The 27,511-nt window shown below is 42.2% G+C and overlaps 2 protein-coding genes across 3 annotated transcripts in view; both read right to left on the bottom strand.

Moving 5' to 3' along the window:
* LOC134454410 (uncharacterized) overlaps nucleotides 1–5,424 on the bottom strand; it is a 37,335-nt gene extending 31,911 nt beyond the window's left edge. Inside the window, exon 1 of the mRNA XM_063205392.1 lies at nucleotides 5,348–5,424. The gene's annotated coding sequence lies outside the window, so the exon portion shown is untranslated. The remainder of the gene's footprint in view (nucleotides 1–5,347) is intronic.
* Nucleotides 5,425–10,441: 5,017 nt separating this feature from the next.
* The window catches only part of ryr1b (ryanodine receptor 1b (skeletal)), a 112,856-nt gene continuing 95,786 nt past the window's right edge, over nucleotides 10,442–27,511 (bottom strand). For both annotated transcript variants that reach the window (XM_063205390.1, XM_063205391.1), the window contains exons 88-105: nucleotides 27,107–27,211; nucleotides 20,652–20,733; nucleotides 18,703–20,000; nucleotides 18,420–18,523; nucleotides 17,973–18,147; nucleotides 17,529–17,615; nucleotides 16,891–17,151; nucleotides 16,413–16,543; nucleotides 16,253–16,295; nucleotides 15,834–15,967; nucleotides 15,251–15,311; nucleotides 14,910–15,056; nucleotides 14,229–14,363; nucleotides 13,705–13,861; nucleotides 13,332–13,396; nucleotides 12,905–13,005; nucleotides 12,361–12,412; nucleotides 10,442–12,190 (exon numbers count right to left, since the gene is read on the bottom strand). In XM_063205390.1, coding sequence (XP_063061460.1) covers nucleotides 12,095–12,190; nucleotides 12,361–12,412; nucleotides 12,905–13,005; nucleotides 13,332–13,396; nucleotides 13,705–13,861; nucleotides 14,229–14,363; nucleotides 14,910–15,056; nucleotides 15,251–15,311; nucleotides 15,834–15,967; nucleotides 16,253–16,295; nucleotides 16,413–16,543; nucleotides 16,891–17,151; nucleotides 17,529–17,615; nucleotides 17,973–18,147; nucleotides 18,420–18,523; nucleotides 18,703–20,000; nucleotides 20,652–20,733; nucleotides 27,107–27,211 — 3,234 coding nt within the window. In that variant the 3' untranslated portion in view covers nucleotides 10,442–12,094. The remainder of the gene's footprint in view (nucleotides 12,191–12,360; nucleotides 12,413–12,904; nucleotides 13,006–13,331; nucleotides 13,397–13,704; nucleotides 13,862–14,228; nucleotides 14,364–14,909; nucleotides 15,057–15,250; nucleotides 15,312–15,833; nucleotides 15,968–16,252; nucleotides 16,296–16,412; nucleotides 16,544–16,890; nucleotides 17,152–17,528; nucleotides 17,616–17,972; nucleotides 18,148–18,419; nucleotides 18,524–18,702; nucleotides 20,001–20,651; nucleotides 20,734–27,106; nucleotides 27,212–27,511) is intronic.

Here is a 27,511-nt window from a genome sequence, read left to right as displayed (position 1 = left end):
TTGTTTGAATTGGCTGAAACATGCATAAAGTCATTCATCTCAACTCACCTGGGTATGATATAAAAGAAATTACTGTATCTGGTCATGCTGAAATATTATAACATGGTGTTCAACCATTATGCATCCCATTAGGATAAGCGGCTTATCTTGCCCCGTCTCGAAAGGCTCATCTTACACCGATTCCAAAATTATGTAAATAAATGCTCATAAAATTATCATAAAAGTGCAAAAGCCTTAAAATATCACTCATATAGTAGCTTATTAAGCAACATTTCAGACATGATGAGAACAGAAATTGTTCTATTTCTGTTTTCTCTAAATTATCCATGTTTTGAATATACATGGAATTCACTAAGAGCAAAAAAAACACATTTTCACAAATATCTCTCTTGCCAAATTTGGCACATGCTTCACTTTTTCACAGGTGTTAGAAAAGGATTTACACCACCTTAGAATGTGGTGACATGTTCAAATTTATTCACCCTTTACGAGAAAAATGGGGTGGCTCATCTTACCTCGTGGCTCATCTTACCCCGGTCTCCCCTACAGTTACACCTCTGGGGCCTGTACAAAACTTACTTACGCACAAAAAAGCTCCGTATAGACTAGAAGCATTTCCAGAAAAAGGCCCTTTATAAGGGTGTTAGAAGCATTTTTTAGTAAAAGTTGGGAACCTAGTTTTCTAAGACAATTAGAGTACCCTGAATTCAGCTAGCCTGGTTCCCAAGCTGGATTTTGAGTTTTTGACCATGAAATGGGCAAAAAACTAAATGGCCGCCGAAATTCTTGATTTTGGGCAGAATACGTTAGAAAGTATCACTTCTCCATAGAAATAAATGTGCAATGCTCACATATTTGCATTTAAGATGTATTCCTACACTTACACAAAGGCAAAATGTCAAGGTCAAAAAGATAACAATTACTATAATTATGCCTTTTTATAATGTGATATCCTCGTAAACTGGCATTCAATAGCAATAGCCTCCGTAAAGCACATTATCATACACAATTGTCATTCAATAAGATTTGGAAAGAAAAAGAGAGAGCAAGAAGATAGTATTATCTAAAAAACTAAATATTGGAACATGAATATGTCCCACCTCTATATGAGCCATCTCTATGGGAGCACACTCTCAGCTGTACAATTAGCTGAAGACCTTTGCAATCACGCCAAAGGTCCAATCAACTGCGTTGTGGGCGGGATGTCCACTTTCTCAAAACCGAAAATAAGCCACTTTGATACCAAACCTCTCCTCGGCTGTCGGCAACGAGGGTGTCTTGAGAGATGGCTCACTCATCTCCTTCAGAGAACCGGGGACATATTCATGTCCTAATGTTCTCTTTCAGTCGAATCGTTCACATATCTATGGGAGAGTTACAATCACTCCCGATTGCTGGTCCAAACTAGGCAGAACTCCAAGAGCCTCCTGTAAGGATAGCGTTCCTATCACCCTACAGACAATCAGTGGTCGTGCCCAGAACCCTATGTTCCTGTGGCAATGTGGTCACATCTAGCCGGTAGAACCGGACAAAGGTGGCGGGGTTGGCCCAACCAGCCGCTCTGCACACGTCTGAAACTGCTGCACCCTTGAAGAGAGGACAAGATGTAGAGACCGCACTGGTAAAGTGAGCCCTAATCTGAGCTGGGGGTTGGCGACCCTTGGACTCATATGCCAGGGCAATGGTTTGAACCAACCATTTGGAGACCTCAGCTGTCCTGTTCATGTACATGCGTAAAGCGTGCATGGGGCACAAGTTGTGTTGTCCCCTCTCTTCCACGGATCTGAAAGGTGGTGTGCAAAAGCAGTTTGGAGAGACCCCTCTTGGAGGGGCTTGAAAGGGGCCCCACACATAGCCTCCAGTACTAGAGAGATATCCCAGGTGACGTAGCACGGGGCTTAAGTATCTAGTGGGTGGGCACTCAGAGTGTTGGAACTGAATACTACATGGCACAATGAAATCGCTGCAAAGTAGACTTAAATGGTAAAGCATTGTCTCCCCCCAATAAGTCTTGTAGAAAGGACAACACCATCGGTACTGAACACTGAGAAGTTGTCTTGTCGCGTTGGTCACAGTAGCGTTCGAAGACAGACCACTTCAGGTTATACAGTGTCCCAGTAGATTGGGCCCTGGCCCCTTGAATTGTCCTGATAACGTTATCCAGAAAACTGGTTAGGTTCAAATGTTCCCTTGCCAGACTCATAGGGCTGGGGGATGTCCTCCTGGTCCGGTGCCAGACTCGAACCTGCAGGAGAGAGGAAAGTAGCAGGAGGCCCCTGAGCCCCATGGGTTAAGGTTGGACAAACCCTGAGAAATCTCACCTCCTTGCAGGAGGGGAAAAAGGGAGGCGTCAGACGAAGGCGCTCGTGGTGTATTATACAGGACATTTGGAGTCTACAAGCGCGCCATGAATGATGACGGGGTGCGCTTTTGTTCCAAGCGCAATGGCCTGCGATGATGGCCAAGGGGCTCCGAGGCAGCTGCTCGAGCTGGGGAAGCCACATCAGCCACTAGGGTGGTGGTCAGTCCCTGCTGTATGAGATTCTCTGTGGTGGCAGGGAGTTGGGATGAAAAGTCGTCCACCTTAGGCGGGAGATCGAAGCACTTTGCCAGGGGGGAGTCAGAGTCTGACTCCACTGAAATGCGTTGCCAGTAGTCGACCATAGTCAAGAGAACAAAGAGACAGAGCAGGCTAGAACTAGTCAAGCTCTCGTAACTCGTGTCGTTCAGGGTACTCGTGACCTCAGTCAGGAGGCGTGAGTCCAAGGAACTGGGTACGCACAAATGTGTGTAAAGAACTTTTACTCCATATTGTTTCTAATCTGCGGTGAGTAGGTTCCGTCATTGTGAAGTTTCTTGCTGCCATGGAGGACACTGTACATTCCACATGTTTGATCTGCAATGTGTGATCTCAGGTTAAAAGAGAGTGTCCACCTACACAAAGCTGAGGCTGTCTCGGTGATCGCAATGATGCTCTTTTATTGCCTGTGACATTTACCCATTTCATAGCCTGATCAGAATCTGGCTAAACTGGTATGTTCCTGTCCAAAATGTGAAGATATGACAATGCATTTGTATTCAAAGTATCAAAATGTGTGCAAAACGTGTGCAGTAGCGCATAGTAGGACTATTGGCAAATACAACGCAGCAGTCTGTTGTTCCTTTGATGACAGTGACTGATTGAACACTGACCAAGAAGTCTTCATGTCTAAGTTTTGACAGTGCAAGAAGAAAGCTAGGTCCGTGGCCTTTGCTTGTTTAGCATACTTGTGCTCCTCTCCAGATTTTCCAAAGCATGATTCACCAATGGGTGCTGAAAAAGTTGGTTTGAATGTCCTAGGAGTAATCCTGAGGGGCTGTAGTTCCATCAGGGCATTTGGCACATTTAATGTAGGGCCTATGTCTAGTGGACACCTCATATCTTTAACAGAATCATCAATTGGTTGGCCTCTCTGCCATGCTGCCATTTGTGTTGAATGGAAAGTATTCTTCCCATCAAGTGTTTCATCCAGGATGTCAATGTTATCACTTGTGTAGTGGATGAATTTATTTGCCGCAATGTTTGTTGGAATAATGGCACCACTCTCTTGGTTCAGTGTTTTTACAGTGCTCTCAGCTAAGGAGGATCTGGACGTGGAGGACCTGGTTGTAACTCAGACAATGACCTGCCAGGTTGAATTGTCTTATTAGGTCTTGTACCCTATAGCTTGATGAAGAGTACAAGCAAGACCGACATGTTTCGGAGTCCATTTTTTGCCATCACTGACACAATAAACAAGGACTTAAGCCTCATTCAGAACTGTACTTTGAGCAAGTTTTTCCTTGCTACCAATTCCATCATCTTCAAGACATGTCTGGCCACCAACAATCAGGCTGAGTAGCATGTAAAGACTGTCTCAAATGTATGCAAAAGTATCTTATAAATATGTAAAATATGTCTGAACATTTTTCAAAATGACACAAAATAACTTATGTTATATGTAATATCATGGTGTCATCTAGCGATTTCTGGACAGTTTTCAGAGAGCTAATAGCAACTTTAAGTGATTTTTTGGAAACACTAAATACTGCACATTATGTTAAGTATTTCTAAAATACTTATATCAATTTTCTTAACCATATAAACACACATAGGCTACAAATATCTTATTAGAAAAGCTAAATATTTGAAACGTTTAGGCTAACACCTACAATATTAGCATTATTAGCATTCTAGAAGCTATTTTATACTTTTTAAAATCCTCTATAGTAGATACATTCATCAAGAAACATTATTGGGACACAAAATGTTAGAAAACAGCATTTATTTCCAAGTACAGCAATACTTGGTAAAAATGCTCTGTCAAAAATAGCGTATTTTGGCAGCCATTTTGTTTTTCAAATTTAACTGTCAAAACCTCAAAATCCAGCTTGGGAACCAGTCTAGTTGAATTCAGCACACTTAAATTATGTTAAGTACATAGGTTCCCAACTTTTACTAAAAAATGCTTCTAACATTCACAAATATGAAAAATGTGTCTAGACTAGTAAGTAACTTTCCACAAACATTTTCAGATGTGCCAATACTGACTTAGCATGAAAAAGTGCACGTTTACTAAATTTCATGTGAAATTGGACATAACACATGAATCAGCAGCATGAACACCTGTTTATGTGTGGAGTGATACATTTAAGGTTTTGCATTTTTTCAGATATTCACTTACGCAAAGATTCAGTAAGAAATCTACAGAAGTTTTTGTACATGAGGCCCCAGGTCATGCAAAACGTGCGTACAATCATAGGCCTAGCATGGATATGTCCTGACTGAAAGAAAAATGCAAGGTGCGCCCCCCTTTTCTTTGATTCTAAGTATTCATTTGGGACAGCACCCTTAAAAGTTATCAAGAAACCTGAGTGAAGCCTGCTACCTACTTGATGAAAGAAAAATACTAACATGCTCTAGATGCTATGCTAGCTACCTTTTTGAGTTGGGCATAAACAGCTGATCAGGCCTACCAAACTCGTAGGCAACGTTACCAAAATCAAGAAAACCTGAACAGATACACTTAGCTTTCTTCTAGAAACAAACGCTTATTCCAAAAATAAAAGGGCTGAAATTCTGCCACACACCAATATTACTAGTAGAGTCAAAACCCCAAACAGTCACAGGCGTTGGTCTGCTGTTTAGTGGGCATTTCACCTGTAGAAGTGCAAAAACATCTAGGAGCTATTTCAGCATTTTGATTAGGATTATGCAATACCCTCTCGTGCGCATTCATCTGTATATTGAAATGAATGTTTTAACAAATCCTGCTTTCTTGTTAGACACAGCAGGGTTCAAAAAGTATATCTGAGTAACTTTACTCACCTGCATGTATAGCAGCATGGGTGCCAAAACACCACGACCCTCCACGAAACCGAATGCTTGTCCTCCTCGGATGTCTTGTGTGAAGTGACGAAAGACAAGTGAAAGTCAAAGCCCATCGGCAAACCCCCTGTACCTTCCAACATGCAACCTTGCGTCCTCCACTTGTGCTTATGGTCAGTGGCTTGTGGCCTCGTACCAGAAAGTAAAATGGCATGATGACATAACTGAAAACAGCATCATATTTAAATATCTCGCCCGGGGGGGGGGGGGGGGCTTCGACATCAGCAAAACGTGAGGCCACAAGGGGAGGACGCTAGGTCGCATATTGGAATGTACACTCCAACTAATTGTCATTGTGACACAGCCCTCCACAACACACAAGTGAACACTGCACACAACGAAATTGCATTTATGCATAATGGCCATAGCTCATAACGGACAAGATCATAGTCCCTTTCTCTGTCCCTTTCTATGGCAAAGTATTCTGTCCCCCTTTACAGTAGGCAGCTCCTCAGACCTAAAATCACTTGTGATTAGGTCCGATGTTAACCACCAGGCAAGTTGCATGTTGTATTGACCTGAAACAGAAAATAGCTGAGGCCGAATGGCAAACTGTATGCAAGAAATCACAAGCATTTAACAGAGGTGGAAANAGTACAGAAAANGTGTACTCAAGTTAAAGTATCTTTACTTTGCCTAAATTCTACTCAAGTAGGCCTACAAGTAAAAGTATGCTAGGGGAGAGGGGGGCACAAAGTAACGGTTTTTGCTTTTGAGCTGATATCTTCACATATAAGGCAGTTACATTGTTATTTTTTATAACACATGAAACGTACACATCTCTGTTACATATTAGCACTGGTGGTTTGTTATAAAAACCTACCATTGCTTTACATTTTTACTGTTTGTGGAGGATGTAAAATGTTACATTTTACCCCACAGGTAGTGTAAGTTGTAACAGGGGGAGGATTAGTTGTAACACATGCTGAAAATATGCATTTAAAACAATTAATTCAGTATAATTTCACCACAAGTGTGTTTGTTTATAAATCTACGATACTTAAAGATACTTTCTTACCAAAGACACTAATAAAAAATAAATAAATAGGCTTTAGAGGCTTTAATTTTATTAGTCATTAAAAATCACAAAATCCAATCTCACAGTATAGCTTAATAATAACTTTTATAAACACTTATTATGAATAATATTTAAATAAATAGAGCCATACTTCAAATAAAATGTGATAGGTTTGCATTTGTGTGCCAATTTTATTTCACCTTTATTTTACCATTGACAAGAATGAGAATTTCACTGAGATTTACCGTGTTACAACTAGCCCCCTTAGCCTCAGCCATGATTGTTGTCAACCTAGCACTGGCTACGAAGTAGCAACAAACTTCATTATGGTATCATTTTGTAACTGAGAAAACACAGTATCCGGCAATATCGGAATAGTTTTGGTAGCTTGTACCCATGCTTCACTAAACAAAAAACAAGCGACGTGGAAAAAAATACTTTCAGGGTGCTAAAACACACTTTGTGGAATAACTCAATGAAATCTCAACGAAAATGTTTGAAACTTTTCCGAAGGCTTCTGTTGACTGAAACAATCGTGTTTACAGAAGTAGGCAGAAAATGATTGGTCCGTCTTGATAAAAAGTCCGTGTTACATCTTGCCCCCCGTTAGTTTGTGCCCCGTGCTCCCCTACCTATCTAAAAATCTACTCAAGTGAAAGTAAAAAGTACTTCACTTAAAGTGTAATTTGAGTAAAAGTTACTTAGTTACTTTTAATTAGCTGTCCTCTTGAGAATGTTTATTTTTCTTGAATATCGTCCTCCATAACTTATCTCTTGCTTGGCACCAGCCATCATCCAATACATTTGTGGTGAATGGCTGAGATTGTTGGCCACTGAACTAATTGAACAAGTGATGCCTAATTGGCTGCGTGACACTGATTGTGCTCACCTGCGTGTGAGGCGATATGAGAGACATGGGTGGCATGGCAGAGGAGAGACGCCGGGGGCGAGCGGGTGGGGAAAGCTTGGTGCCGGTCGCGGTCAGTAGGATCACCGCCGGTGAAGATAGTGTATGGAGGGGATAATTTAGCGTAAGGCCCTTGGAGTGGTTAGGTCCACCGCTTCGCCTGGCGTGCTCACTTGGACGCTGCTAACGCGCTGTGCTGCCCTGGTCGACTGCTAGCGAGAGCTAGCCCAATGACTACGCTTTCCTGCCGGTGGCTACTGCTGGCTACCCGCCTCTGAACTCTGTGCTCTGTGCTACCCGCCTCTGAACTCTGTGCTGGCTACCCGCCTCTGAACTCTGTGCTGCTACCTGCCCCTGAACTCGGTGCTTCTGCTACCTGGCCCTGGACTCTGCTTATGGCTACCTGCTCCTGAACTCTTGCCGCCGAGCCGAGGACTACCGGACCCCAGGGAAGGGTCTTGGAGAGGCAGGGAAGTCCCAGTCTGTTTTAACCTTACCTAACGTGTGTGTGTATGTGTGGGTGTGTGAGCGTGCTAGTGAGTGTGTAGTTTTATCCGGGAAGGTTGGTCTGTTACCGTAATTGAATAAGGGGCCGGTGGGGGGACTATATAGCCTAACTTATGGGTGCTGTGTATTCACGGAATGTAGTGTGCTGTGACATGAGTAGTCTAGTGAACACTGATGCAATGATTATTCTTAACCTACGGGTGCTGTGTATTCACTGAGTGTAGTGTGCTGTGACATGAGTAGTCTAGTAGAGAAACCTCACTGTGATGCAATGATTATTCGTAACATACGTGTGCTGTGTATTCACTGAGTGTAGCGTGCTGTGACATTGGTAGTCTAGTGCACCCTCTGATTGTGATGCAATGATTATTGCCATATTTATTGCTTTGCTGTGTAGTGGATAACTAAATACAGTGTGTTGCCTTATTGCCTTAACATTTGCTGAGTTGCACATTTGGTGAGGGTTGTATTCCCTCCGCCGGCTCACCCTTCTTTACGCACCAGTCCGACCGACCGAATTTTATGTGTCCCTTTATGAACTCAAATAAAGCTGTCTATTTTCCTTCAGTTCTTGTGTGTGGCGCGTTTCTGATTCCTCTGGGTTGGCCCTAAAACGGGCAATTATTACACATTGATACAAGATAGTAAAATAGTGGAAATGCTGTGTGCCATCCTGCACAATCTTTCATTTCCGGCGGATTGTGGCATTATTGTGCATGGCATTTTGTCTCTCAGTCATTTTTTTTTTTACTCAGGCCAGGTTCCAGTGTAATTGAGTAAAGTACTTGTGTCAAAATGTACTCAAGTACAAGTAAAAGTATTAATTTAAAAAATTACTTTAAAAGTACAAAGTATTCATAAAAGCTACTCAAGTACAATACTTGAGTAAAAGTAATTAGTTACTTTCCACCCCTGGCATTTAATGCAGGCAGATTTCTACGATATGTGAAAGTGAAAGCCCCATTGGGAAAGTCCAACTCCCATTGTCATTGTGACACAGCACTCCACAGCACATAAGTGAACACTGCAAATTTCACACAACGAAATTGCATTTATGCCTCACCCGTGCAAGGGGGCAACCCTCAATGGCGCCCCAAGGGAGCAGTGAGGCGGGACAGTACCATGCTCAGGGTACCCCGGTCATGCGGGAGGATGGGGGAGAGCACTGGAGGCCTGCTTTAGCCGTTGTGTGCCTGATGAGAGCGGCGTTTGTCCTTGGCTTGGTACCATTTCAAAGAGTAGAACTATTTTATTTATTAAGAGTAGAACTAACTTCATTTTAGTTTAAAATGAATTCCCCTCTGCTTATTAAGAGGTGGTGGGGTGTTCCTGACTGTCCAAATTGAATCCTCCCTCACAACATGGCATTCAAAGGATCATGTGTCAGGTGAAATCCTGAATTAGGATATAATTCAGGACTTTTGTCCCTGATAGTGTTAAGAGAACCATTATATTCTCTAAATGTGTGGCTGCCCATGCTGTTGCACTACCTCCACCAAAGCTAACACCTCGAGTTGGGACCATGTTGACCTCGTCCTCTGCGTGTTGCTCATCTCACCTTCTCCATCAATGCTGACGTCCATCATGAAAGCGCAACACTGACCTGTGAACGGGATATAGTAGGCCAGTAAGCAGCTGCTGTATTATCCAGGTCGCCTGGCCGAGGTCAACGTAGTCTGTAAGATTTGCTTTGGCAAAGATGTAACAGTCTGGGCAGGCATCATCACAGTGCAATAGCCTGCCCCTATCATTCTCTCACACGAACAGCCCATGCCCAGCCATGGATGGCACAACTTGCACTTCACTTTTGCAAGCTTTGCAAGCTTTGGTCATATACCCTTGTCTTAAAATGCAGGGAATTCCGTTGCGCTCACTCTCTTCCGTAGACCTGGCCATAAAGCCCCGTTCTTCACATGGTGTTGGTAGTGGAAAGGACTCAGTCCCCACCAAGACATTTTTGCCGTGCTGTGAAGTTGTCTCGCCGGATCAAGATCAAGGAATCAGATCAGGAAAACTGTGTTAAAGGCCAACTTTCCATGAAAAGCGTTTTTTTACTCATTTCCATTGTCAAACGGACGGTCACCCCTAGCTAAACAAACGTGCAAGGTCACCTCCCCTGGATTGTGTTTTGAAGAATGTGTATACTACATGGGGATGGGGGTGTTAAAATGCAGTAGTGCCAATGCCAAAGTGCTTAACTCATACAAGGTGACTCACTGTCCAGTTAGCTCACTGGAAGGACAGCTGCCTTCCCCGTTTGGTATGGACCCTATGACAGGCAGAAGTGAAGTGCAAAATGTGTCAGAGCATGGGCTGTGTGTGGGCGGTAGGGTGGGGACCCTGGACTATGTGTGTTGAGGGACTGTGTTTATGGGTCTGGGATACATGATGTGTAGGGCATGAGGTAGTGCGGTGTAAGTGTGTTGAGAGGGAATTCAGTGCTGACAGTGAATGATATGCACTGTGTGTGGACAGGATATGAGGTGAGTGTATGGGCTGAGTGTGTGAGTGCGTCTCCCGCCTAGCGTGCAAATGAATACATCGATTTACATAAAAGAAAAGGAACCGATTCAACACATTACCATGGAGACAGAAATTGCTGTTAAAATATTGAAATCCTTTTTTATTTTTTTAGACACAGGTTTCAGTCAGATGGCACACAGTTAGAAATCTTTCTGTCTCTACATGTCAACCATGACATTGCTCTCTGTGGCCAACCATGTTATAAACCTTGACAGTCATTTCCTCATACCTCAACAACAAACACACTGCCATCCTCACATCCCAAGTTGGTGACAAAAGTGAAAATAAAGATGGGATTCTGTGACAGCGTGTGCATAAATACAGTATACATATCCAGTAGTGGTCTTTGACACATGTCAAAAGACAACCGGATGTTTGTCCTTCATAAATAAATCAATAAATAAAAATAACAGAGCACTTTGCTAAAAATAACTATGATGAAAATCCTTTATCAGCAGAAAACGTGATGGCTTTATATTTTAAAGCTCTAAACAAGGTAGATAAACCTGTACTGATAAAAGAAAGTCATTTTTTCCCCAGAACACATTCATGCAGCCAATCACATGTAGATTGATATGTTGCATGATATTGGCCACAATGAATATAATCTATGAATTCACTGCCCCTCCACACACAGGTTACGATGTCTTTCAGTGTCTGTGGCTCTGTAACATCTTCAGTAAAGATGCAAGAGCTAATATATCAGCAACATCAGCAACTCTGAACAGCTCTTTTTTCGTGACAGAGTTGACAATAGTGTTATTTATTATTTTTTTGTTATAGACACTTAGATAACTGTGGCAAGAAGCACACCACAGAGTAAGACATTAGAGTGCAAACTGTTTTTTTTTTCTCCCATAATTTATCACCTACGTACTCAGTGGGTAAATACTAACATCATTATGGGTTTCCAAAATCATAGTCAGCTCCAGACATAACAAAATATGATCCAATGAGGAAACATACAGTATCCACATCTTCCTGGAGGAGAGATATTGATAATGGGCCTGCCATTGGCTGCATATGATCTGTTTTTATTCTGAGAAATAGTCCATGCCTGACAGGTGATCCAGCTTCAATCATGTCCGTTTTTTTGTGTGTGTGTGTGTGTGTGTGTGATACAAATACTTCATATTTGTAGCCAGACAAGTACTGTAGGTGACAATATCACAAACGACGAAAAAAATATAGACAAATAAAACTATAAAACTAGCGTTTGTTACACTTAACGTTAAAAACTATAACTACAAGAGTGTAGTACTAGGTCTAATAAAAAGAGCAAAGCTATCGTTAACCATTCTAGCACTGGTCATCGTGATAATGAAGCACTTCTGTGTCATTTCATAGTATGCTTTATAAAAACAACTATTAGGCACTGTGATGAATTTACAATCAGCAGCAACTTAAGTTGGGGAGCAATGGTACAATTTTTAAGAGGTGATAAAGCTTGACCGACAATCAGATCAGTTTGGCTCATTGCCTATCAATGTTTGTCATAAATGACTTTACGGTGTTTGAATGCTGTAAAAAATAAAAACACAGCTTACGTGTGTCCTCGTGTAATTGTTTTTGTCTTATGTCACTTTCACTGACACATTTAAGCTTCATGTGCAAAGCATCTGTAGATGTTTCATGTTTGTGTGTCTAAGTAAATATATTCCTTCGTCCTCTTTGGTCTATTCCGCTGCCTTCTACTCCAGAACGTATATACGGTCAATGCCAAAAGTCGAGTTTAGCCGAGTTGATCCTCATACTGTTTTCTGAAACAGTCTCCAGCTGGGAAGAAGTCCCAGCACCTCTCCTGGTACATCTTCCACACATACGACTCCTATGGAGAGACAGCAATCTTGTAAGGGATACCGCATTGTCCACACGTGACTATGTACATATATATATATTAGTAATCTCATAACCAGTACAGTATATTAGTTACAGCAAGGGGGGCATCGGTTTTCTATTAGACACATTATTCATATTTAGATGCTCTATTTAGTTTACCTGACCAGTGTGTTCAGTGTCATCCTTGTTGATTAAGTACATCAAGAAGAACCTGTGGTGGGGAAAATGCAAATAGATTACATTACATTACATTACATTACATTACACTTAGTTGACACTATTTTTATCCAAAAGACTTACAGTTATAACTTATTTTTTTAAGTACAAGGCATTGGTTACAGTCTCTGGAGCACTGTGGGATTAGGTGCCTTGCTCAAGGTCATCTTAGCCATGGAGATAGGGAGTGGAAGGGTGGGATTCGAATCTGCAACCCTCTGATCTAAAGTGTATGTCCTTAACCACAAGGCCACGGCTGCCCACATTTCATTAACAATGAAAGGGTGTAAGGATTTGTCATGTGACCACCTTTAAATCTGGACATATTTCAGTTGGTATATAAGACAAAAAGGTAAAGCAATTAACACATTAAATAATTTGAATCCCTACAATAAGGAACGCTAAATGTATCTTTTATTTATACTCTTCACACAGCCGTGAGCTTTTGTTTGGGGCGGAAATTCAAAATGAGATGAAAAACACTCACATGTAATTGGCTAAATTGTGTTCCTCCAAGGTGTGCGTCTCAAAGCCGTGCGGAGTCGAGTCAAAGTAGTCGCTTCCAATTCCACAGATGAAGCACTTAGTCTGTAAGAAATCACACAAGCCTTTCTGTGAACCTGATCTCTACTTTCCAAAACACTTCACACAGCAAATCAAATCAGCACGATGGTGATCACAGTCAAGAGGTCCTGGCTCTGGCCCTGCCGTGGCCTAACAGTAGGGCACTGGTTTACTACGTCAGCAACCTGGGTTCGATTCCGGCCCGCCTCATTTGCCGATCCTTCCCTGTCTCTCTCTCCCCACTCATTTCCTGTCTCTCCTCCACTGTCCACTGTCCTGTCAAAATTAAAGGCAAAAAAGCCACACAGGCACAAAAAAATAAAAACATAAAAAGAGGTCCCGGTTCTTACCTCCATGTCCTCTCTGACCTGCTCCTGCTGATCTCTCAGCTCACCAAAGGCATCAATGATCAGACCTGAACACAAACAGACATTCAAGAGTCACTTACCAGAAATCTCCACATACTGTTTACTGTTCACCTTTTTATTATTTTACTATATTTTATTAATGGAACAAGCAACGCCCTTCATCAGGTTCGCTCTCGGAACAGATATTCTGCAGATGTTTGTTGTTGATTTGTAACCGACACAAGTGGCTGCTAATGCTAACATCCTACATACATTTCACAGTGATTGTGCAGAGGAGAATGTTTTATGAACATTATAACTTCAAATATGTGCCTCCAGGCTTCCTAACATTGCTTGCATTGCTATATTTTTTTACCCTGGATGATGGCCAGCAGGATGACAATGACGAAGAAGAAGAAGGTGATGTCAAAGACCACACGGTAGAGCTCGTACTCGTCACCGGCCGGGTCCTCGATCTCGTCACCGATGCCACCACCAGCCCTCACACCCACGTACATGTGGAACAGGTAGCACTGACAGAGAGAATGCAAATGGTCAGATATACAGTAGAGCTGCACAGGAAGAAAAAGACAGCCCTCACACTTGGGCCATTTGATGTGTGACAGTACAGGCCCAAGTAACAGTGCAGTCAGACTATTCAGGTGAATATGCCGTGTTTGAACGCATTTAAGACGTTTTTATAAGATTACGTTAATTCATCTCCACAAGCACAATGGCATGAAGAAAAGAGGGCATGGAAAAGAAAGACAAGCAGATGTGGTGCTTGACTTGACACAGCAGTCTGAATCCACTGTAATATGACATCCTCAAGAACACCTTTTTATTCCTTGTTGAAGGTCAGCGTGATGTGCGTTAATGGACGAATGGTAGTATTCTCACAGTCATCATGTCGTCACACTTCATGTCGGGCTCGTCCTCGTCCTCACTCATGTTGTAGAACTTCCGGAAGAAGTTGAAGGCCACAACGGTGTAGAGGTACACCACTACCGCAAGCAGGCCCACAGTCATCATCAGCTGAAAATGCATAGAAATATGTGTCAATGGCCATGTTCACATGACGTTTTTAGTTCAGAATGAATAATTCCGAATTAAATAGTTTTGTCGAGTTTACTTTATACTTTCATTTAATTCGGAATTGTGAAGTGTTTACATGACGTTTTCAAAGCAGAAGACACCAATAGAGAGTGCCCTACCTATTAGTCTTACAAACATATAACGTTCAAGTGACATATAACCTACTACTGTAACTGCCACAGGTACAGCTTAAAAAGAGGCTTTCAGAAAACCTGAAACCTAACCTACAGGTCCAAAAGCACTAAGGTAAACTAGAGTAGAGTAGAGTAGAGTAGAGTAAGAGTAACTTTATTGATCCTAGGCGTGAAATTATGGTGTCATGTAGCTTACATAAATACACATAATAACCACCTGGACATTTCAAGACACAGGTAATAGTCATTAAGGGAAAAAATAAAAACAATTGTGCAAAAACATATTATGCTAGTTGGGGTCCTGCACTACAGGTCCTTCATGGTTTAAAAGCAGTAAGCGACTGTACTGTACCTGTTTGCCGTTGTGGGTGACAGAGGACAGGATGGTGCGCAGGGTTTTGACGCCCATGGCGATGTCCAACAGGTGGCAGGCAAAGAAGAAGTTGTTGTAGTGTCCAAGCATAGACATCACCATGTACCACACCAGATATTGGAAGGTCTGTTGAAATAAAATAAAGAATATAATATTTGAACATTTTGTTAACCTTAATTATTATTTAATGTAGATCACCCAGTGGCTCACAAAAAAAGAATAACATACAGTACAAACATGCATACACAGACATATGCACACATGTGCAAGCACACACACTCACACACACACACACAGCTCTTGAACATTTCTCCACTCACATTGTCTGTGAAGACCACACCGAACTTCCAGATCTGGTACTTGATGTCAATGGACATGACGCTGATAGAAAAAAGGATAAAACATTCAGTTTTGAGTCTTATGAGATAAGATAAGATACAGTAAGATAGGATAAGATAAGATGAGGTAAGATAAAACTTTATTGTCTGTTACACATAACACAGAAAATTGTCTTTGACATGTGATGAATCAACAATGACACGACAATAATGACAGTAATGACACAAGTGCGATACAGATTAGATTAACTTTGAAGCTTTAAAGAAGCAAGTAAAGGCTCTCCTCTTTCGTGACTATTACTCTACTGCTTGAGCGGCCCTAGTCCCAGGCCAGACTCTTTGACATGATGTGTGTGTGTGTACTCTACGGTACTTTACTTTTAAAACAACTAACCCTACTTTGCATCTGCACTTGTTGTTCTGTATATTTCCTGTGCACTTCCTATCTCTGCTACTGATGTTGACTATGATTATGTCCTCCATTGTAAGTCGCTTTGGTTAAAAAGTGTCTGCCAAATGCAATGTAATGTAATGAACCACTGTGTGTATAATTTCAATGAATTACCGGGTGATAAAAGAAGTATCTGGTTCGGGCTTCTTCTCCAGCTGCTGTGTGCTGACGTCAAGGGAAGCCAGATCCATACCGAGGAGCTCAGCAATTCTCTCTCTGCCGTAGATGTCGCCATATTTATCCAGAGCCTTGAAGTAGACACAAACACTGTTATTATAGTCTGCACTTATTATAGTCCCCTTTCGTTTACAATGATTCATTATGCCCCTACATATATACACAGAAAGTAGTCAATTTAAGCACAATGGCAATATTTTTTGCTTGGTCACACCTTATTTTCCTGTAACTGTTACATTAAATAAGATACAATGTAATAATGTCTATTGCTGTACTGTACGTCTGACCACATTCCTGTTATCTGCTAGGGATGGATGCACAAGAAAAAGAAACATAGCAACATACAGATTATATACCTTTCTTTTGACAAACTTGTCCCAGTAGTTGTTGGGGAATGTCCTGTGAAGTAGAAGTCAGAAAAAAAGTAAAAATCATATCATTCATATCATCTGTTGGGCAAAAATGCTAATTTTTTTGTTATTTGTTAAATTGTAACAACAGATAGTGAGCTCTTACGGTGTATTCAGGACCAGTCTGTCCCATTGGCCCTTGATGTCATCATCCTCAGGCTGTTCCGTGACGTAGAGGCCATCAAACTCCACATTGCGGGCCAGTTCCTTCTCCCTCTTGAAGATGACCAAGGGGATCTACAGTAAGTAGCAAGTGTTGCGCAGGATGAGACATAGTACATAAAATGTAAAAACCTGCATATTTTTCCATGTTTTCCATCTATGGAGCTAAACATTAAAAACCAATGGTAAGCTTTAAATTACAAATTTGTACTGCTTGATCAAAATTCGCCAAAAGTTCAGAGCAAGGGGGTGCAGGACGCTAAAAAGCGCACTAACCACCAAGGGGGAACACTGCCCAAGAGGACCCAGGTTCGAATCCAGCTTGGTTTATTTCCCAACCCTGTCTCTGCCCGAATCGTCCAAATAAAGTCAACACAAGACCTTTACAGCTGAGATCGAAAGTATTTGTATTAATCTCTGACCTTGAGGCAGTTGTAGCCGATGATGCAGAGGAAAGAGATGATGGTGTGGATGATGGAGAGCATGGACATGACGGGCTGCATGTATCCCGTGCTCTCCTCCAGGAAGAAGTACACGGGCCCTTCGTCCTCGTCGTCTTCGCCGCCGTCCTCCATGCCCGAGCCTCCTTCCTCCTCACCTCCAGAGCCTTCAAACATGGCGGAACCCTCAAACACGCCGGAGCCCTCAAACTCCTCCTCCTCACCTGGTGGGCTGTCTGACACCTGCAGGACACAATCAAAACAATATACATGGGTTCTCAATATTTGTTTTCCCCTGGCTGCGCATAACTCAACCTCTGATTGTTGGAAACCGCTGTCGGTCAAAAAATTAGCTCACGTGGTAGGCTGCCATTGTCTTGCCCCTCCTCAAAGGACCGTGTTTATACACAAAAAACCCCACATATACAGTACGACATAGATCATGAAATTATTTGTCATGCAAAATGATTTACCCCAATTGTTGCAGCGCGGTGAAAAATATGACAGAATATATGTAGATTATATCATAGTCTGACAAAAGATTGAGTAGTGTGCTATGAAAGAGTATGCAAAAAAGAAGGATAATACATTAAATTTGCAAAAATATGTTTGACACTGACCCTGTAGAAGAGCAGGATGAAATTGATAGCGAAAGCGATGAACAGAGCCAACATGCGCAGGTTGTAGAAGTTTCTTGACAGGTAATTCTGTGAAGGACAAGAGCAAACAAATGTCAAATGCAATATAGGACACTAATTTGTTTTTACTTTTACATGAGTTGTGCAACTGCTTTTGTCCAGTGTATCATAGGTACTGTGATGGACAACTGTTTGTTATTTCATTTATTGGTTTATATACTATGTTAGATATTATTTCTGTCTTGTAAGGGAATTTTCAAACGGGGAAATTTCTGTTTGGACTCTGATCCTGTTTGGACTCCAAGTCATCTTTGTGTTTTATGTAACGTGGGTGGGTCTCGTGGTGAGTATCATTTAATTCATGTAAACGTTTAACACACTAAAAACAAATCTCTTGTGTTATTCGATTTTTTTTAACAACAGTACCATGAATTTGATTCTTTGGATTTCCAGTTCATTCCAGAGTTCGAAACCAGCTTCTTCTTCTTCTTTGCCCTTCTTGGCTTTGGCCTTGACCTTCTTCTCCTCCTCAGGGGCCTCTGCCTCCGCCTCCGCCGCCTCTGCCTCGCCCTCCTTCGCAGCCTTCTCACCATTTTCAGCACTGCAGGTGATAATGGAAAATCCAAAAAAATATGTATAAAACATCATTGTTGCTTCAAGTAAAATGATAAAGAATTGAAAAACAAGTTTAAAAGGCAGACAATTGAGAAAAAAAATGGTTTGGCTGCATGTGATTTCCCCACTCACACCATTACATCATTACTGATACCATTACATTGTCTACCACGTGAGTAAATACTTTGGATGTGCACCCACACTTAAGAACAAAGTGTAGAAAGTGAAACGATACAACAAAAACATTCGGACACTCACTCAGATTTCTCGGGTTCCACGGGAGCTTCCTCCTCAGCAGCCTCTGGCTCGGCCTCTGCCTCTGCCTCTCCTCCCTCTCCTTCCTCACCTTCAGCTGCGGCCAGCTGCAAGACACAACATCAACTTCAAACCACCATTACATTAAACTGCCTTTGGAGAGCCTCGCAAAATATACTTCAGGATTCCTCAAATCTAAAGTGTATGTAAAAAACTAAATGGACTCAGAAAATAAAATCCTAAACTTTGTTTTGAAGACTAAGGGTTTTTTTGTACGGACTCTTACAAGTTTCCTCTTGAGCAATGGGGTGCCTTCTGGAGTTGGTGGCTCCTCGGCTTCAGTCTCTCCCATGTCCCCGAGTCCGCCAGGTGTATCAAAGCCAGGTCTGCCTCCTCCATCGTCCTCCTTTCCTTCCTCCTCCTCTGCTCCTTCTTCCGCGTCCTCCTCAGCTCCGCCCACTCCCTCTTGTGCTCGTCCAGGTTCGGGAGGAAGGTCGCCGTGCACCTCGTCCTGCGTGGGATCAGGCATGCTGGCTAGCAGCTCCGTCACCGTGATCTTCTTAGCGCCCTCCACCAGGCCGCCTCCAAACAGCGAGTGGAAGATGAGCTGGAACACCCCGCGGCACACGCTGTAGATGAAGTGCAGGATGCCTATGAAGATTGTCCAGACGAACGTGACCAGGCCGACAATCATCTCCTTGATGGTCATTTTTCGGAGTTTCCGGTAACGCCGTCGCAAGTTCCGGAAGGTGAACATGCTGAAGAAGTTCACCACACCCTTGATGAAGTCGGCGAAGGCCGAGCTTGACTCGGGGGGAGCCTCCTCTCCATTGCCTTCTTCCCCTTCCGCGCTCTCTCCCTCACCGGAACCACCTTCTTCCTCGTCTTCGTCATCCTCAGCCCCGTTTCCGTCGCCCTCCGGCTCTGAAATCTGGGAGGCGATGTTCATCTCAAAGATTGTATCCTCACAGAAGTTGACAAAGAGCTCCATCTTCTCGGACTCATCGCCCTCATTGATGACGTCGAAGATGAACTGCCGCTTGGACTCTCGAACCTGGGGCATCTCCCACTGATTGCGGTTCGCCTCACTGATCTCAAAGTAGATACGCTCGATCTTCCTGCTGGCTCCCATGATCTCGATGCGGCCCAGGAAAGGACGGAAGTAGTTCAGGACGCTCTCGGCCTGCCCCAGGAAGTTCTGCAGACGGGTGTCGTGGGGAACATGCTCAGACAGATTGGTGAGCAACACGGCAATGTTGAACCCGATGTCCTTAGCCGGCTCCTGGTAGCGGTCAGCAAACTCCTCGAAGTTTATCATCTCGTTCTCGTCAGCTTCCGAGCAGGAGAGCAGGAACTGAATCTCTGATGGCGAGTACTGCTTTTGGCTGTCCATGGCCTTGGAGAAGTCCTTCTTGGAGATCAGACCACGGGGGTCTGTCACATAGTCTAAGAAGGCGTCGGAGGCAACAATGTCCTTCAACTTCAGGAACATATCAAAGAACTTGAGGATCATCTCCACGTTGCTGGAGGACTCCACCAACATGTCAACCATCTGGCGTGCAATTGTGCCATTGACAATGTTTCCTGAAAAGCAAGAAAATGGGTATTATAGTAAATGGACTTCACTACACATCTTAGTGAAACATTGTCAGAATTGTAGCCCAAAGGTTGCCGGGGGAGTAATTAACCAGTGCCATGACTGAGGTACCCTGAGCATCGCACCGTCCCGCCGCACTGCTACCTTTCGGGCATCATTGTGGGCTGCCCCCTTGCACGGGTGAGACATAAATGCAATTTCGTTGTGTGCTGCAGTGTACAGTGTTACTTGTGTGCTGTGGAGTGCTGTGTCGCAATGACAATGGCCGTTGGGAGTTTCTCAGTTGGGCTTTCACTTTCACTGCACCAGCAAATGACAGCGTAGACTAGAGTAGACTAACTTTATTGATCCCAGGGGGGAAATTCAAGCAGCTTACATAAACACACATAATGCCCACATAGACACTTCAAGACGCATATAACACAGGTAATAATCAGGGAAGAGAAAAATAAAAACGGAAGAAAAAATAAAAATGCAATTGTGCTAAAACATATTCTGTGAGTTTGGGTAGACACATGTGCAAAAATATACTCTGCAGAGAGGTAGACAAGATTAACATGACCAGAAATGAGTGTTCACAGATACATCTATGACATGGTATTGTGATGTAGACGTAAGAGAAGTAAGAGAAGACATACCCTCAAGAAGTGAGAGGAGCATGACCACCATATCCTTCTGCAGATCAAGCAGCTCCTTCAGGAGTCCAATTTGACTTGAATCCTGAAAGAAAAGCACAAAGACGTACAGACCACAAAATCAATATCACAGTCAGTGAACTGATAAAAGCTGTGTGCAATTACACATGAACTCGCATAATACTGTCTAAAAGTGACCAAGAGCAATCAGCAAGAGCTTTACCCAAAGAAGGATGGTGGAGCTGTGTGATCAGTGGTATAGGGCACAGACTAATCATAGTCCCTTTGAGCTGTGCCAAACGTCAGCCTCAGATACCTCAAATACTTCATTGTCTTAATTGTAATGCTTAGAATGTGTCTTTCATTGTGAAATTTTGAAACATAGGTAAGAGTAGGATGACGGTGTCTGTGACGATTCTCATTCATCCAGGTCCACTGGGTCAAAATAGTTGTGGTGGGCAACTGGACTTCTTTTTGGAGCTTGAAGACGTGTCATCCACTCCACTAACGTGTCGTCCACTCCACTAACGTGTCATCCACTCCTCTTTTCCATTGCCGGTTTTCTGGAAGGCCTACAGCTCAACACAGCGCGACTCTCAGGCAGCCACTTTTTGCCTTACGATTGAGCTGTGTCGTGTATATTTGAAAAGCAAAAATGGCGGCCAAGTCGTGCTGTGTCGAGCTGAAGGCCTACCAGAAAACCGGCAGTGGAAAAGAGGCATATGACACATCTTCAGTTCTGATTTCTATTCTAAGTTCTAATTCTGATTTGGGAATCAGAAGAAGGTTTTTTTTTTATCTCTGGACAGCTCTAAGTTCCAAAAAGAAGTCATCCTTCTTTTGTTATCAGGATGACTGAATTTTGGGATACAGATGGAGTCAAAACCACTAACTACTCAAAGCAGAGTCTGAAGTGGGCACAGAAGTACGTAAGAGTGCCTAACCTCAGGACGTTGGTGAGTCTGTGATCACCTTACCTCTGAATGTGTTCTACTCCAGAAACGATCCTTGGTTTGCGTTTATGAATAACAAATATAGAATTTCAACAAGATGTTACTAAGAAATACTAAAAGATAAGTGAAACTAAGAGATACGTACATACGGAGCAATAAAGGAAAATCGCAAGGGAGGCGCAAATGATAGAGCACCACATTCAACAAGAACGGTGGTCATATTGGTGACTTTTCACTTAGTGGCCCTACTCGGTTTAAAAAACTTGTTGCAAAAACGTCATGATGCAGTGTGCATGCTATTGCTTTGACAGCATTATCAATCAAGAACTACAAATTCAAGAATTCAGTAAGTAATGTTTTGTAGTTTGTTAATGGACATTTGATGCACCTTGATTCATGGTTTAAGAGCTTTCTGGCGAGTAGCTCTAACTGTAAATGTAGGCTAAATATACAAGCAATCCCAAACACCTCAAGATGGAGGACTCTGCACAAAACAAACTGCACCTTCACCTACTGTACTGTACATCTACGGGTAACACTTTACAATAACGTCCTATTCACAGCTTTATAAACACTTAATTAACATTTAATAACAATTAACATTTAACAAAGCATTTACAAATGTTTGCAAATGAGTAATAACCAAACTATGACTGCACAGTGGAGTGGGAATCAACTTGTACTGTGGCAGTTTTATGTGGTTTCATGCCATATGGTCTTTGGAGGACAACCTTCTGCGACTGCCCTGTGTCTGCTGTGTTAACATAGTATTTTTTGCCCATTTATAAACATTTGTAAACATGTTGTTGATAATTAGTTCATTATTTATAAAGTGTTTATAAAGCTGTCAATAGGACGTTATTGTAAAAATGTTACCCATCTACGACACAAAATGAAATCGCCACCCACATGGCCACCACGCAGTGCCAGCTGGTAGTATCTCGGCAACAGAAGGGCATACCATCACTAGCAAACTGACACCACTCAGCGCAACAGTATTTATCTTGGTTAGTTAGACATGTGAGGAGGTGCTGTGGCTGTTCTTCACAGTGCATTTATTAAGCGGTGAGCTGAAAGCTGCTGAATTAAACTCACATGACCAGTGTTTAAGCGTTAATAAGCATGATGATAATACATACAATCAACCCAAAGATCTGCAAGCAACAGCTGTCAATACAGAAGCCTAGTGACACATCCTCAGCCCAAGAAGAAGAAAATAGAAAGTAAAAAAAGTTATTTGTGAGAACAGTTTCCCAACCACCCTAATTCATGAATTCATCCTGATGCATGTGGGCTCTGAGGAAGTGTCATGGCAAAGATCTTACCCCTACGATGGTTTCCACTAGAGAGCACTGCATTAGCCCTTTCAAGTACTGTTTCTTCAACAAACAGAAAGAAACTGTCTGACCAAATGTTGTTCACCTATTTTTGATGACAGAATGATGATGACAAAAATCAAAACATCTATACAATCTCAAAATCTGATGGAAAAAAACAGTGCCCTCCAGAAAAAAATATATGCAGCCGGAATAAAATGAGGAAGACTGCCAAATACTAGCTACAAAAGGGAAGAGAAATGACAGAAAAAGGGAAGCTCTTAAGGGAAAATACTACAAGCAGGGACTACGTTCGGTAACACTTCACTTGACGCCGGTGTCATAAGCATGTCATTACAGTGTCATAATAGTGTCATAGCACAGTGATGCACGTGTCATAAACATTATGTCCATGTCATAAACATAAAAATAAGTGAATAAAGAAGCACTCCTCAGATTTCTTTTTTCTTTTTTAATCGCCTCACATCACAGACGTTTCAGGCTAACACCCTTCTTCAGTGGGAAATCGCCATTCGTGTAATGTGACGTGTTACGTGTTATGTGACGTGTCTTTGCTATAACCTAATGTCACTTAAGGCCAACAGTCATGAAATGTGTATGACATGGACATAATGTTTATGATATCTACGACAGTGTCATGACACTATTATGACACTGTAATGACATGCTTATGACACAGGCGTCAAGTAAAGTGTTACCCTATATTCGATAGGATGGCAAAACGTGAGACATGGGGCCTTACGACATTTGGTAGTCCTGGATCAGGGTGCATCTGGCAGGGTTATACATCAAGAATAAAAATGTTATCCACCAACATTTTTATGTCATTTTTGTATCAACATGTCTCTTTTCATTGTTTTTAATGAATGGTCGTATATTCCACTGTACCCTTGTCAAACAGCAGATTTTTAGCATATTGACTACTGCTGTGAGTGACCAGTGAGCCAGTTTTGCTCCAAACCATTTTCTATTTCACATTATTTAGATGAATCACAGCCAGCAGCCAGCAAGCTGCACTTTCTCACTTGCATGTATTTCCTTAAACTCTTTTAGAGACATGCTCTCATTGGAAGAGAGGGGTACAAAAATGCATTTTCACAGGGAGAAACAGGTGGGTTAGACACCTTCACACATCAGAAGAGACCACAGAGAAAGTCAGTTCACACTCCAAAGCTGAGATCACTCAGAAGACTGTTTTTAACATATACACATGTTAATACACAGACAGATACATTATGCCGATTCCCCATTGAAATAAGTAAACAATTAAATGAATCTACACTGTATACACTTGTGTGAATGAATTTAATGAATCTAAACATTGTGTCTATTCTCTTGCATGTTACAGCTACTGGAAAATGAACTGAATGTGAATTATCACATTAATGAAGAAAGAAATGTACCAGGTGATTATACTGTATTTTCACTGCTCTCTTGTAGTAATATAACAAAACATGTTTTAGTAATACTAGTAATACTAATCATAGGCAAAGCTGTAAAGTTAAAATATTTTGCATATTAAAATGAATCAACCAAAAAGTGTAACATCCACCCTATCCAATATATTTTCAATTAAGACGCTTAAAGTAAGTCATGCATTATCTTTTATGTGTCAGAAACAAAAGAAACGGATGACTTGATTTAACAAGACATAATGAATGTAATACATCTCTTAAGACATGTGTTTAGCTTAATTTAGTTTAGGTTAGTACGATACTCATTAGCTGGGCACAAACCCAGCTATTCTTCCTAGGGTCCAGCAATAAAATCATATACAGTTAAAAAAAGTGTATACTTAAGACATTTGGCACACAGGCATTAAGACATGCATTTACAGCCCATAAAGCAACCATTTATTCACAATTAGTTAAGTTCAAAGAAAAGGCCATCTCTTTGTAGTTGGTAGCCAGCCATTTTACTACTGTATTAGTTCAGTAAAATGCAGCTAGAAACATAAAACTAATTGCTATGACGCGGCTTGGCGAAAACCAATTGGAACGTTCATATCGACGAATGTCCCAGGCTGTCAAGACAGAACCGTTATGTGATTAGCTGAATCAAACATGTCAGTGCAGCGTCCAGAGCGAATAAAATGAATTCATGGTGAAACTTCTTCAACCACCCCAGTTACCTGGGTTGTGTAGGTAGCACCCTGTGTACACGGGGCATAAAGGGGCATTCCACCGGTGGAGACATGAATATTGTATTGAAAGTGGCTCATATGTATAGTAGAATAGTAACATACATTTCTAATTTGGTGCCTTCTTGGCCAAGAAAAGGCAGAAAATGACTTTTTAGTGCTTGTGGATTTGTGACAACAATCCCCATAATGCACTGCAATGCTCAAGTTCCACAGGCCACACCCAGTTATTTGGGACTCTATGCATCATCCCTCCCTCATCTTGCAGGCAGTGTTGCCAGATTGGGCTGTTTCCCGCCCAATTGGGCTGCTTAGGATGGTCGTGTGCGGGTAAAAATGGCATTTAGCAGAAAAACCCGCCCAATTTTAGCCATAGAAATCAATAGAATTGGGCGGGATTTTGAGCTTCTAGGCTGGTTTTGAGCATTTTTTGGGCTGGAAATCATCAGCCTCATCTGGCAACCCTGCTTGCAGGTGCATCACTGTGGGACAGACATCACTGGAAAGGAGAAGCTGGAGCACATTGCAGCTTAGTTTTCAAGACTTTATTTTGTGCACACACGCGACCAACGTTTCTGTGTTGCTACACCTTCTTCAGAGTCAAATGATAGCAAGAGAGAGACACACATTTCAAGACTTGACATTCAGAGGTGATCCTACTTGGTTTGGCTAAATTGGTCTGATCTCATTGCAGGTAATTGACCCCACCCCCAACACCAGGACAAGATTGTAGACAATTAGACAGCTTGCCAACTTCCCAAAACAAAATAAAAAAGTGAAAAAAACAATACACAAAGAACATTGTCAATAAAACCACAGCTACAATTATTAGAAGACCACAGCCGCGATGCTGGAACAATTTGTTACAGAGAGCAAGACATATTGTGTTCCTCATTTATGCCCTGAGGCTCCACTGAATTTAGAGTATGAATCCAAAATGCCTTTCCACAAAGCCTCTCTGTCTAATTGTCTGCAATCTTGTCCTGGTGTTGGGGGGTGGGGTCAATTACCTGCAATGAGATGAGACCAATTTAGCCAAACCAAGTGGGATCACCTGTGCATGTCAAGTCCTGAAATGTGTGTCTCTCTCTTGCTATCATTTGACTCTGAAGAAGGTGTAGCAACACCGAAACGTTGGTCGGGTGTGTACACAAAATAAAGTCTTGAAAACTAAGCTGCAGTGTGCTCCAGCTTCTCCTTTCCAGCTATGCCAGTGACTTACTGGCAGTGTTGCCAGATGAGGCTGATGATTTCCAGCCCAAAAAATGCTCAAAACCCGCCTGGAAGCACTAAATCCCGCCCAATTCTATTGATGTCGATGGGAAAGATTGGGCGAGTTTTCCTGTAAAATGCCATTTTTACCCGCAGACGGCCATCCCAAGCAGCCCAATTGGGTGGGAAACATCCCAATCTGGCAACACTGCTTACTGGAGCCTCAATGCCAGTGATTTCAAAAGCACTGGGACACTGATCTGTGATAGGTCTGTTAGAGCATTAGGTCCAACCCCCTATGGGCGGGGTTGAAAAGGTGGGAAAAAGGCTTGTAGTCTCAACAGAAATCCACCTCTCTTACACTTCCTATGTCGATGATGCAAAATGACCATTTTTACATCATTGACATAGGAAGTGTTAAGAGATGAATGTGGATTTCTCCAATCTCAGGGGGAATTGAGAGATTTTTGAAAGACCATTCAAAAGTATGACTGGGTGTCTATCAATGGAAAGCCTAATGCAAAATGGGTGGAGTGTCCCTTTAAGGGTTTCCCTCAGCTTTACTACCTACCCTAAGCTACTCTTAGCACCGATACCTGTGATAGCTGGGCAGAGAAGAGAAACTGACATGCCAAAATTATCAAAATAATTTCATTCGACCTAAAGACAATTGTTGCTCCAATGGCACAACGGGGTGGGTTTAAGGTGATTACGGTATATACAGAGCGCAATGAGCTATTGCCATGTCATATGCAAGTAACAAGGTTGTGTGTGTGTGTGTGTGTGTGTGTGTGTGTGTGTGGGATGTCGTTTTACCTGGGCCAGCTTCATCATCATGTGGGCGAAGACATGGAGGAAGCCCACCACAGCATCCCACAGCCTGCTGTGAGCCAAGGACTGCTGATTACCAGTGCATGGGCCCTATGAAGAGGAGACAGTGGACAAAAAATAAATAAAAAAATTAAACATTGATCATGATTACCCTGGATGGACGAGGTAGTAGACAACACAGAGGAGGTTGATACATAATGATACACGAAAAAGTTCTACAGATGTCATGGGTTAATCTGTGTGGACCAAACATTTCCCCCTAGTCCACAGACTTTCAAATTGAAAAAAATGATTAAGAATTTGGTCAGTTTACCTATTTCTTCTCTTCTCTGCATATAGGTTTGCCTTTGTCTTGTCGGTTGACTGTTTTATCATTTGTGAAGCGTGATG

The sequence above is a fragment of the Engraulis encrasicolus genome, chromosome 8 (assembly GCF_034702125.1).
Source record: "Engraulis encrasicolus isolate BLACKSEA-1 chromosome 8, IST_EnEncr_1.0, whole genome shotgun sequence".
NCBI lineage: Eukaryota > Metazoa > Chordata > Actinopteri > Clupeiformes > Engraulidae > Engraulis > Engraulis encrasicolus.
This window is presented reverse-complemented; position numbering and strand designations above follow the sequence as displayed.